Source organism: Podarcis muralis, chromosome 6 (assembly GCF_964188315.1).
Source record: "Podarcis muralis chromosome 6, rPodMur119.hap1.1, whole genome shotgun sequence".
Taxonomy (NCBI): domain Eukaryota; kingdom Metazoa; phylum Chordata; class Lepidosauria; order Squamata; family Lacertidae; genus Podarcis; species Podarcis muralis.
In genome coordinates, this window is record NC_135660.1 from 32,460,411 (window position 1) to 32,473,897 (window position 13,487).

Sequence of the window (13,487 nt, forward strand, 5' to 3'; positions counted from 1 at the left end):
TCTAGCCTGGGGTTGTTGACAGGCTAGATGAGGGTCTGTAAACTATGACTTAATCCTGATAAGACAGAGACACACTGTATAAGCAGTTCTCATTTCTGGAGATTGGGGAGACAGCCTCCTCTGGGAAAGAGCAGAGTGGGATAGAGACTTTTACCCAAAGGGGTTTGTGTTTTTTGTTTGTTTGTTTGTTTGTTTGTTATCAGTGTTTTGTGCCAACATTATTTTAGCAACTGCAGAGAAACAGGTTCCTGACTTAGGTACTGGGTTGCTGATAGTAGTGAAGCCTGCCAGGCAGAGTTTTCCTTTGCTTATCTTAAATAGATAGCAGAATGATATACAACACATAATTCCTTTTTTTTAAAGTGGAGCAATAAGAGTGGAGAGCAATATGAATGTTGTTTTCCCCAGTATTGTAAAAGCTGACTTCAGATGACACATTGTGCAAAGAGGATTGTCTGCCAGCTGAACAGACTCTGGAACACTGCTTGGCAGGAGACCAAAGAATGACACTGCATTTACAGCAATCCTCTTTTATAACCAGTTCAAATAGGGGCTTCATTCAGAATGAGGCACTGGATTGAATTCTGGGTACATCGGGCAATCAGGAGGCAAGGGCAATTTAGTGTGTGGCAGGTCACACACTTACTACGATTTCAATTCGGAATACAGAACTCTTGGCTCTTTCTTTACTGTATTTTCCCATTCCATCCCTATCACAGTTGAAAAGGCATCTCTTAGTAGATGAGAGGCATAATATAGCCTTCAACTTTGCAGTTCAGTCTGACAGCAATCTCTATGTTGTGGATTTTTACAAAGTTTAAATTGCAGTATGCTTAGACGGGACACCGAGAGTTATTTAGTTTTCAATTTGCTGCTGTTGTGAATTCATTCAAAGCATTATTTATCACTAAAAACCTGGCAATATCCACTGTCAGGGAGTGGCTAACCTGCCTAGGATAGCAGCCGAGTGTCTTGGGTGTAAGGTGACAGTGTTTTATGCCACTGCAAGGTATTTGGTTGATGCAGCTGAATTGTGCAAAAGACTGAAATAAATTAAAAAATTGTCCAGTAGCACCTTAGAGACCAACTAGGTTTGTTCTAGGTATAAGCTTTCGTGTTCATGCACACTTCTTCGGATAGGTAGACCAACACAGCTACCTACCTGAATGTGCAAAAGATTGGTAAGATCCCTAGCTCTGTGAATGGAGAAGTAGAAAGGACAGTGCTGACCAGCACAGTATGCACAAAGCCAGCATTGCAACTCCATCTGCAAAAGCAGGCATAGGCAAACTCGGCCCTCTAGATGTTTTGGGACTACAACTCCCATTATTCCTAGCTAATGGGACCAGTGCTCAGGGATGATGGGAATTGTAGTGTCAAAACATCTGGAGGGCTGAGTTTGCCTATGCCTGTGCAAAAGAGTGCACTGCAAAACCATGATTTTTAACTGAAACCACATCCACACAATAGATACATTCTCTTTGTCTCTTTCACTCTTTTTCGGGAATACCCTCCTCCTCTTAAAAAACTCCAACAAACAGACTATCATGACCCTGAGTGTACACATCTCTCCTTTGTCAAAGCATGGAATAAAGTTCTCAAAACACAAGGGATGAGAATACAAATGGGAAGCACAGAGAGGATTGGAAAACACACTGAACCAAGTCCAGTACCAGTGGAAAATGATGGTTCAGAGACTCTGGAGCATTGTGGTGCTCATCTTAAGCCAATCGTAGGAGAGGGCTGCTGGCTAGATCTCTTTACAATCCACTTCAAAGTTGTACTCAGGCTGCTGACTTGGAACTTCCAGACTAGGACCAGTTCAGAGGGTACTCCCACAAGGCTGCCGTTATCTCAGAGCTGATGTGTTGGAAGCTTATGTAGGGGGTGACTGGAGATAATGATTGTAATTAGGTTTATTGGATCATCTATCTGAATCATATGGAATATGAATGCATACCAGGTCCTGCCAGGTGGTGTGTCTGTGAGATAGACTCCCTATTGTTGGTCTGGTTTATATGATAAGCTCATTATAAATGTTACTCCTTTTGCACAGATTGCTGCTCTGTGGAAACATTTTCCTCCCCTTTTAGTAGTCTGCATCAGGGCTGAATTATGTTTTAAATTGGCCTTAAGAGCCTTTGGCTGAAAACACCTTCACAGAAGTCTGTATTTGTGCCTGTAGTTTCTGCCACCATCAGTGCAATTCTGTGTGTGTCTACTCAGGTGTAAGTCCTATTGAGTTTAATGGGATTTACTTTCAGGTAAGTGTGTGTAGGATTTCAGCCTAAGATTGTAGTCTTGTACACTCAATCCTATGCATGTCTCAATTTAGTTCACCACAAGAAGATCACCAACGAGTCTTTCCAGGGAACTAACCCTGCAGTGAGATTCCTTAGGCAAAATGTGATACCATTCTCCCCACATCTGTTCACTGAGCTAGATTCTGGGGACCAACAATGTCTTTTACATGTCTTTTACTCTCTCCCTAGAAAGTTGTGGTTGGTTCCCTCTCTTTTAAGCTTCATGTGTGTGCTTTTAGGCTTTTCACCAACATTCTAGTGTAGTTTAGTATTGGTATATTATTATTATGCTGATTGTTGTGTTGGTCATTTTCTCAAGTTGCTTTGAATTTATAAAGAAACATTGTGGTAGAAATTTTGCAACAAAACTTTTCAGCAGTTACCTGCCCTGGATGCTAGTACAAAGTGAAGGACCTTTCCCCTGCAGTTAGAGGAGTTGGAGGGACTGGGTCTTTCATGCCCAACAAGAGAGACTGACTTTGTCTCTCTCTTAGCTTTTCTGGAATCCATAGAGAACTTGTGAGACACAGTCACTTTCTCACATCATTGGACTTTAGACCATTAGAAGGAATAGCAACTAACTTCACTACTTCTGGGTTTTTTCAAAGCCTAACATGAAGTGAAAGACCAACTCAAAACTCCCACAGCATCCTCCATCAGGGATGCAGGATTTGTGGCCTTCCAGATGTTGCTGGACTGAAACTCCCATTATCACTGAACATTTGCTGGGGATGATGTCCAGTGACATCGGAAGAGACACAGACTCCCCATCTCTTTTCAGTGTACCAGGAGCCTGGGATAAATTTGCATGTGTGTGTGAAATTTGGGTGACCACAAATTATAGATAGCTGCTAAGGCTGTCAAAATTTGGGCCCTGTCTACATTTACTAGTGCTTTCCAAGTATTTGTCAATACATAATTATTGTGGGTATTAAATTTACTATACAGTGGTGCCTCGCAAGACGAAATTAATTCGTTCCGCGAGTTTTGTCGTCTTGCGATTTTTTTCGTCTTGCGAAGCACGGTGTCGGGAAAGTTTTGGAAAAGCTTCACAAATCACCCAAGTCTTTAAAAACCTCAAAAAAGGCTACCACACCGCGTTCTATGAGTTGCTCCTCGAAGTCAAGTAGCAACTGTATTAACGGTGTTAAGAAAAAGGAAACAAACTTGCAAGACGTTTCCATCTTGCGAAGCAAGCCCATAGGGAAAATCGTCTTGCGAAGCAGCTCAAAAAACAAAAAACCCTTTCGTCTAGCGAGTTTTTTTGTCTTGCGAGGCATTCGTCTTGCGAGGTACCACTGTAGTGTCTACTCAGTAAACTATATGCAAATACAAGTCCAGTCCTGCTTCACTGACATGTATTTTGAAAACTTAGGCAGTTGTATATGCCCTTCAGAGTTCTCATAATATGCCTGAATTTTGCACTCTAGGTCCAACATAATGGGAAAGGCCTTGACGGTCAAAATCCTTCTTCTCCTAGCAAAAGCGGTGAAGGAGGAAGTCCTATCAGAGAAGTAAAATGTGATAGCTGCAGTGACCTATCACCAAACAGTTGTGGATGTTCCAGGTCCCTTCTGGTGTACCAAAAATCTCATTTTGTGTAGGCTTCAGGAAAATCTCATGTCCTCCTATAGTGTTCCATGTACTCAGATGTCCTCCAGTTGTACTGTTCTTTCCAAAAAACATAACATAACTAGAGACAAAATACTCTTGATTATGATAGAAGGGCTAAGTGCTTTATCACAATGACACCCCCCCCCCTGGAAGTTCTAGTAAGAGCGGAGTTTGTAAATATGGGCATGGTTTATTTGCTGATAAATTGAACAACTTACATCTGTTTAATTTGTTGTGCTTTCTGTTTGCTTAAATATTTTGTTGTGGCCTGTGGCTAAATCAATTAACTTTCTAATGCTAATAGATATCCCCTGTGCTTAAACTTTCCACATTTCCACACAGACACTTGCACCTTTTTAATGAAATAAAGCTGCTCTGTATGAAATAGAAAGTTTTATGTGCATCACTTCCAAATGTTCTGTTTTAAATTACAGAGCTTTAAATATGTGGTGGCACTTCATATTACAAGACACGCTTGGCTTCTCCAGCAGCTATTTAAAAATGTTCATGTCTTATTCAATGTATTATTAGTGTACTCTGTTATCTATCAAACCTTGTCTAGGAACTTTGTAGGAGTTCTATAGGAGCAAGTAAAATTTTGGCCACATAAATTGCGTATGAACTTTTGCAGATAAATAGAATCTTAATATTTGTATTGCATGCTTTCCCCAAATAATGCAAGGCATATTGTCTGGTCTCTGCCTTCCTCTTCACAGTAACCTTTCAAACGGTCTTTAATAACAGACTGAAATGGTGGAATGGTCCAATCATACTTCATGGGGCAAGTTGTTCCATAACCAGTGTTCAAAATTACCCAGGTGCCAGGCACATTTTACACCAGGCTATTGGCCAAGTGCAACCAAGTGAAGATGCCTGGGGACCTAAATGGTGCCTCACATATCCATCATCTGGAGGTGCATGCCTGTGAATCACTGGATCTTGACTGTTTCACACATATCCTGTGGAATTCTATCCACTCCACTCACAGTTGTGAGGAACATTCTCACACAACGAATGGCCTGGGTCACCATTAAAAAAAGAGAGAGGTAGAAATAGGCCAGTATATATTTGGATCAACTTGGTGGTATTATTAGCACTGCATTTGAACCAGCCTAAGGATGCAAATGGTGCTGTGGTCTAAACCACAGAGCCTAGGGCTTGTCGATCAGGAGGTCGGCGGTTTGAATCCCCATGATGGGGTGAGCTCCCATTGCTCAGTCCCTGCTCCTGCCCACCTAGCAGTTCGAAAGCATGTCAAAGTGCAAGTAGATAAATAGGTACTGCTCCAGTGGGAAGGTAAATGGTATTTCCGGCAGAAGCGGCTTAATCATGCTGGCCACATGACCTGGAAAAACTGTCTGCGGACAAACGCCAGCTCCCTCAGCCAGTAAAGCGAGATGAGTGCTGCAACCGCAGAGTCGTCTGTGACTGGACCTAACGGTCAGGGGGGGGGGTACCTTTTTCTTTAAGGACTAACCACCCTGTTACCGGTCTCCTAGGGGCCTTCCTAAATAGGCAGCTGCTGAATAAATTGTTAACAACTTTCAAGGGTTCATATTAATTTACTCATATAAATTTGTAGTCAAATCCAAATATTTGACGTCTGCTCTTATGCTTGGCTACTCAGAAGTAAGTCCCACTGAATTCATTGCAGATAACTCTATACTGTGGGATTATTGTGGTCGTAAATGATTTTGACTCACCCTTCAGTTTAGTGAGAGGCCAGGTGGGAGATGATAGGTAGATGGATGGATAGATAGATGATAGATAGATAATGCCTTATCTTGTGACCTTCAGAAGCCTTAATTTGCCTTCAGTGGTACAGTTTGTTCTTCTGAAAAAATAGTCTGCCAAAGAAAATTCTGTTAGATTGTGTTAAGGCGCTACTGTGGCTTTTAGTTGTGCTCTTTAGTGTTTGTGGTTTTTGAGTCTTTTTGCAGGACTGCAGTAGAAACAAATCAAGAGCACGAATCTTCAGAGAAACATGATACTAAGCTGTAAATCCTCAGCAGCAACTAATGTGTAGAATCCATTCAGACTCCATTCACGTTCTTATAATTGAAATTCTCTTAAGAGTGTTGCCCCATAGCATAAAGAGATCTCTACTCCCCCAGCCCCCTTTACCACCAAAGTCTTTTTTAGCCATTGTGGTGCTGAAAGCTATTGTCACATAATCAACAGATGATGGTAGAACTTGGAAAGTTAAGAATGCCAGGTCTCAGTGGGGTGTATTCTTGCCTTTTGTCATTGGCAAACTAATCAACCTCATTTTGAGTGCTTGGCTGAATTATAATACTTCCTCCAAATTATACTAGCAAACCTCTTCCTCAGGGAACAATGTGCAATCCCTTAATCTCTCTCATACAATTGGCAGCTCTCTTCAATGTTAAGAGTATCACTCTTTAATGAAAGCATATTATTCACCAGTTTCTGCTTTCCATTTTTGCTGAGGGTATTGCCTTTACTAAAGGGTAAAAGCTACCAGAATCTGCATGCCCTAGTGTGTGAGACTTGGAAGTTGAGGTGCAAAAGTGTTTTAAAAATCCAAAGACATAATAGTAATTAAAAAAAACCACAACAAACCCATAACTGTATCCTCTGCCACTGTACATGGCAAAATATTATTGAGGATAACTGAGTCAGACTTTTAGCTTTCCTTTTCAGGAGATAGGGGCTAGTTGCACCATGATTATACAATTAAACGGGCTTCTTCTGCATCCTAACCTGTTGCCAAACGGGTCCCTAGTCTGCTGCCAAATGTGGATATGGAGCATTGAGGAATCATTAGTTTGTTGAGAGGTCATACGGTTGAGGTGATAATTTTGCAATGCTCATAATTATACTTTTCATGTATCATTATTCCATATTTATACATACGATCCCTTCAGGCCATCTCCATATGTCTGACGGTTCAATCGAGTGTTTGGATGCTACGGCATTTGCTTTCTAAGAAAAAACTTATTTGTCTTTACAAGGCAAGGTTGTGACCTTTTTTCTGGGCCTGTTCTCGGAGCAGATTAGTTACACCTGACTTAAATTAACATTCCAGATGTCTCAGTAATAATGTCAGTTCCTGAAATATTTCTGGTAGTTTATATTACTGGTGTGCTGTGTCTTGTGTATCCCCCAGCCCTTTGTGGTTCCTTTCCCCACTATTTTGAGTTGTACAGATTTTTTGTTTCGCTTTAGCATTGCACATAATTTCGAAATGGTATAAGGTGCAATAGTATTAGTTCTGTTTTGGGGGTTGGTGGGGGTATCTGCTTATGAGGAGATAGTGACGAGAAAGGTTTCACACACACACCCTTATAACACTTGGACTCAAGGTCATCCGCATGAAGCTGACTGGCAGCGATTCAGGACAAACAAAAGGAAGCAGTTCTTCATACAGCACATAGTTAACTTATGGAATTTGCTGGCACAAGCGATGATCATCATCTTGGATGGTTTGAAAGAGAGCTTTAGACAAATTTATGGAAGGTAAAGCTATCAGTGGCTACTAATTGCCTTTGAATGTCGGTCATTGGGGAAGCAACAACAAGAGAGAACTGTGGTCCTCATGTTCTCCTTGTGACTTCCCAGAGGCATTTGAAAGAGGCATGGCTTCCCAGAAGCATACCTGAAGAAATTCCTCCCTCATACCAGCCTGTTGCTGCTTTAAAGTCATCATCAGAGGCTGTCGCTGGTGCAGTTTGACCAGACCGAAGGTTCGTTATTTTCTTTAAAGAGAAGGGCCCCTTGCATTTTCACTCTTAACATTCAGAAGTGACTCATCCCAGACTAAAAGCCATCGCTTCTAAAAGCAGCCACAGTCCTGCAACGTGACAGTTCTGTGTCGGAGAGGAATAAAGTGTGTTGGCAGAGATGAATTGTGCTCTGGTGGCTTCGGTAGTACCTCCCTGCTGAATTCTCTGCATGGCGCATCCATTCTTGTTTGAACTCTTCCCCGCCTCCCACCCTTTTGACTGCCTTTAATTCACCGCCTCTCTTCTTCTCTATCTGAATGTGTAGAATGTGAAGGATACCATGCCCACTACTGCTTTTAAGAAGACCTGAAAGATAAAAATGGTGTGAAAATTGGTTTGCACAAATAATGTATGAATGTCACTTGTATGAACAATGAGAGCTGCCCCTGAACTGGCATATGTATGTAGCCTACAGAAGGTGTGCCGGGGGGCAGGGGCGGACTTTTCTACAGAAGTATCAAGTTGATAGGCTTTGGGAGGGGTGGTGGTCAGAGGATGCAGGGTTGAGTAAGGAATGATAAAAGGGTTCTTTCTTGGAAGAGTTTCCCTTTTCCATGTTAGATAGGTGGGATAGCTCAGTTAGTAGAGCATAAGACTCTTTAATCTCAGGGTCATGGCTCTGAGTGCCCCGTTGGGCAAAAAGGACACGGGTGGCGCTGTGGTCTAAACCACTGAGCCTCTTAGGCTTGCCAATCAGAAGGTTGGCAGTTTGAATCCCCGCAACAGGGTGAGCTCCTGTTGCTCTGTCCCAGCTCCTGCCAACCTAGCAGTTCAAAAGTACGCCAGTGCAAGTAGATAAATAGGTACCTCTGGGGTGGGAAGGTAAACAGCGTTTCCATGCGCTCTGGTTTCTGTCATGGTGTCCCGTTGTGCCAGAAGCTATTTAGTCATGGTGGCCACATGACTCATAAAGCTGTCTGTAGACAAATGCCAGCTCCCTTGGCCTGAAAGCGAGCTGAGCATTGCAACGCCATAGTCGCCTTTGACAGGACTTAACTGTCCATGGGTCCTTTACCTGCCACTTTGGGCAAAAGGTTCCTGCATTGCAGGGGGTTGAACTTGATGGCCCTCGTGGTCCCTTCCAACTCCTACAGTTCTGTGATTCTTGTATACTTAGGTCCACCCTGAGCATGAGATTCCACTGTGAGGGTCTCTTTTCGTAGAGAGGCTTTTATGCAAGGAGTCCTCCAGAAGTTTTGAACTTACAGCTCCCATCGTTTGTGACCGTTAGGTGCTCTGGTTGTGGTGGTGGGATTATACTCCAAAACATCTGGAGAGCACTGGTGGGACCAGGCTGGGTAAGAGTTGTGGGCATATTGGGCAAGTGGGTGTAAACATCAGCTCTTCTCTAAAACAGTTATTGACAACACTGTAGTAGTGAGGGATTCATGTGTGTAAACAGGGAGAGTGTTGTTTGTTTCATTGAAAAAGGAAAACCAGAAGCCTGGGCAAGTAAGAATAGTAAGAAAAACATAACACGTCCAAACCCCTGGTATCTCTATATGGAATCATTCTGCTATCCATTCAATATCTCTGTATGGTTTTATTTGCTGCAAATCAAAGAGTGTATCTAATTCAGTGTTTAGAAATGATCATAACTAGATCTGCAAGTGTTTCTGGATGTTTTCAGTAGCGTTGTGTGTTGCAGGAAGTCTGACATACTTATCTTGTCCCAGTATCAGGCTGCATTTTTTTAAACGGTGAAATAGCATCTCCCCATTTTAATTTTTCGGGTAAGATTTCAATTTAACTGTTAGTGCTGAGAATAACATTCTTTAATGTCTTGGCAGCTCCACTGAGAGTGCTGGAAAGTGAAACTGACACTCTTTTTCCGGCTTGGCTTTGGCTTGCTCACTGCTGGGTGCATGCCGTGCTTTTAATCTGACCATTTCCCAGCTATGTGGGGGATGCTTGTGAAACCATTACAGAAATATTTCTGCCTCCTACACGAGTTAATGGGTTTTTTCTCTCAAAAGAGTAAGGCTGCAGTCCTATACCCAGCAGTTCATCTTGTTGATCACAGAGAGGCTGACTTCTGAGTAAACATGCACACAGGCTTCTGCAATGAATCAGTTTCTTTCAGCAGAGCTAACCAGAGTGTTAGTGCCCTGTTCATTTGCCACTGTGTTCAGTTTATGTGAGGTGGCCAGTAGTACATGGCTTCTGTAAATGCCAAAAGTTAACCAGAAACATAAAATGTTTTGGCAGAGGAATGGGAATTTGGATGTGTCTTGAGCAAATTACCATGGCTTAAAAACAACAACCAGTAAAGGCATGAACTTGGCATGTAATATAGGATAACTTTTAAAGTGTGCTTTTGCAATTTGCAAGTGAATCAGGAGGAGATTGTTTAACATGCACCATGTGTAAATATTCCTTACTGTGTACATCGAAAAAAAAATTGCATTCTGTATTGCAAAAGGTCAGGAAGGGAGCTGATCACAATGCTGTTAGTCAGGCAGGCTTGCCCTTTGGCTTACCTTTGGTACTATGAATTGCATCCCACAATGGAAGAAAACTGAATATTGATTTCTGGGCATACTCTCTTCCATTCCCGCTTCAGTTTATTGGGAAGAATTTGTATTGGTTTGAGGTCATGCCATTGAAACGAACTTGGAGGAATCACATAGCCTCTTTGCCTCTCACCCATAATAGGAGGAGAATCATAAATGTGCAAGGCTTTGTGTGTGTGGCAGGGTTAACTGTTTGTATCCTTGCATCAGCATCGCATATTGGCAATCTTGTTAAGAAGCTATAATATGTTATGCCAGTTGTTCTCCTCCAGGGATTATAGGCGGTATGATGATTTGCAAGGAATTCTGTATCTACTAACCTCTTTGTGTGTTCATGTGTGAAGGCATTTCTAGGTGCGAGGATTTTCTAGCCTTACCTTCACTTTCATTGTCTAGAGTCCTGGAGCAGATTGTTTTTGCAGTGTGAGCACTAGAGAATAGGTTAGGAAACGTGCTGAGAACACTGCCACTTTCTGTGGCCCAAAGATGTTTTTCTCCACCATGAAAAGCTTTGAAAGAAAGAACTGCTTTAAAAAAGATCAGTCACTCTTAGACACATAGTGGCTTATAGGAGAAAGAGACACAAGAGCAGTTGAGAGTTCTCTAACTTTAGAGGTATGTACCATCAATATCAGGGGACTCAGGTGGTGCTGTGGGCATTCAGAATTGTGTGAATATGCATCACTTGAAGTCTGGAAACTTAAGACATGTAGCTTTCTTTTGAGCTGTGTGGACGTTGCAACCTTTTGAGAGGGTGTCCTTAAACACACACAGAGAGCTGTCTTAGCACACAACTTGTGGCTCATTGTGGCTCTCTAGCACAAATACAAGTGAATATTCAGTGTCTCTTTTTCAACAAGATGGTTAATGTAACGCACCATCGAAAAGCATGTTGGATGGGAAATACCTCATGTCAAAGACCCGTGGATTTTTGGCATGGTATGTAGCCTAAATAAATACATTTGCAGGCAGTATCCTGCTCAGGCTTTTCAACATAGTAGCAGCACCACTTAACACCTCCATTTGTATTTTCAAACCAAACAATCCACAGGATGGGCTGGTCAAAAGACGTTTCAGAACCATAAGCATTTGTTAAATCTCTCCAGCTTCCTTTTCAGAAGCCCATCACAAATCGTAAAACAAGTTTTGCCGTATATATTTATTTAAGGGTCATGACTTTTTTTTAAAAGGTGAAGTATCAAGTTTCACAGCTGTTTGCTATCATCCAGGGATACCTTCCAGCTATGCTAGTCTGGGTTCCAATACAAGGTATTCGGATTAGAAAGGCAGATTTAGAAAAGAGAAATGCTAGAGGTAAAAAGCTTGCCGAAAGAATTTCTTTTTGAAGCAATATAAAGAAGCACAAGTGAAAATGGATGGTCTCATGCATACCTGATAATGAAGAGAAAAGCTCTTGTACAATGTGACAGCGCTGACTAGACTATATGGGTGGAAGGGCAAAAGGTGTGGAATGTCTGTGTCTATTATGAAAAGACGGAAATTGCTGTCTGTATTTGGAACACTGCAGGCTCAATATATCCTGCTGACAGTCTGGCTAGTGGCCGCTGTTGTACAAAGCCCATGAAGCCGAGAATTGTCAGTTCTTCATTTTAAAATAACTTGGCTCCAATCATAGAAATTTTTAAGAATACACATGTGGGTTATAAGTTGACTGCTTTTTAACTAGAGACTCTACTTTTTCTCCCCCCTAGGAGTGTATTCTCAGAAAACATTGGCTCTAGACGGGTCCAGAAGGCAAGAGTAAATCCAGTCTACATGCACAGAGTCCACTGGCTCGGCTTCAAAGTGTTTTCATGAGTTAACACTGGGACCAGATCCACCCTTTGTTCCCTGCAGCCAAGCAATCTGCAGCCAAGCAATGGGCCAAAAAATCTCAGGGAGCATAAAGTCTGTCGATGTCCGGGAACCCCCTTACAGACCTGTCAAAAGAGAACTGAGGGGTCCAGATTTCTGCAAGCCTGCGAGATTGGATATGTTGCTGGATATGCCCCCGGCCCATTTGGAGGTCCAGTACAAGCACGCTTGGAACAATGAAGACCGGTCCTTAAATATATTTGTGAAGGAAGATGACAAACTGACGTTTCACAGACATCCGGTAGCCCAAAGCACAGACTGCATCCGAGGCAAAGTTGGGTATACGAGGGGCCTACATGTTTGGCAGATCCACTGGCCCGCCAGGCAGCGAGGAACACACGCTGTGGTTGGTGTGTCAACGGCAGAAGCGCCTTTGCATTCTGTAGGATATACGTCGTTGGTTGGTAGCAATAATGAGTCATGGGGCTGGGACCTTGGGCGCAACAAACTTTATCACAACTGCAAAAATCAGCCTGGGGTGACATATCCCGTATTTTTGGAACCGGACGAGTCTTTTGTACTCCCAGACTCCTTACTGGTGGTTTTGGATATGGATGAAGGGACGCTTAGCTTCATTGTGGATGGACAGTACCTCGGAGTGGCCTTCAGGGGACTAAAAGGGAAAAAACTCTACCCTATAGTCAGTGCGGTATGGGGGCACTGTGAAATCACAATGAGATACATCAACGGACTTGATCGTAAGTGTTCCACCACACTTCTGATTTCTTTTCCCCAAACACCTTAAACGTGTTTCTAGCTTTGCCAGCTTAACAGTTTTCTTCCATACTAAATGTGCAGTCGGGGAGAAGTTGCACCTGCCTGTCCTGTAACCTTCTGGTGAAATAAGGTCATCTGGGTGATGGTGCTACTGATATCTGTAATTTGCAGCTGTAGTAAGATGAGTGTGCTGGGCTCACAAACATCTAAAATGACTGTAGCACCTACCTCATGTTGCCGCAGTTCTGTCCTCCCTCCCCAACATTTTTTTTCAGGCTAGAAACTCTGTGGAATTAATGTGTGAGTATTATTTTATGCTTTTGTGGTTTTAAGCTTCTTTTTTAGAAGTATGCAAAAATGTAGATTAGTAGTGGAAGTTTTAATTATAGAGTATCATAATACTCTATTGATGATGGAATGCCTTGCAAAGCTATATTCTTCAAAGTCAGGCTTGAAAACTGGGTTCTGATCTGTCCAGTTTTTGAGATCTCTGTAAAAACACTTTGTGTTATATAGAAGCAGCTTTCCCATTCACTAGGCAGGAGCAAAGATTCCACATTTATAGCAGTTGAAGATTACAGTTGAAGATAGATGGGTTGTGACCTTCCTCTTGGACAGGATTGCAGCTGAGTTTGTACAGTGTTACGCTTACAGCTGGTGCTTCATACATTAAATCAGGGATGGCCAATGTGGTGCCCTCCAGATGCTGCTTCACTACA

The 13,487-nt window shown here is 42.4% G+C and overlaps 1 protein-coding gene across 2 annotated transcripts in view; it reads left to right on the plus strand.

The window, feature by feature from the left end:
- SPSB4 (splA/ryanodine receptor domain and SOCS box containing 4) overlaps positions 1–13,487 on the plus strand; it is a 190,387-nt gene that overhangs the window by 116,863 nt on the left and 60,037 nt on the right. For both annotated transcript variants that reach the window (XM_077929942.1, XM_028731039.2), the window contains exon 2: positions 11,889–12,749. In XM_077929942.1, coding sequence (XP_077786068.1) covers positions 12,056–12,749 — 694 coding nt within the window. In that variant the 5' untranslated portion in view covers positions 11,889–12,055. The remainder of the gene's footprint in view (positions 1–11,888; positions 12,750–13,487) is intronic.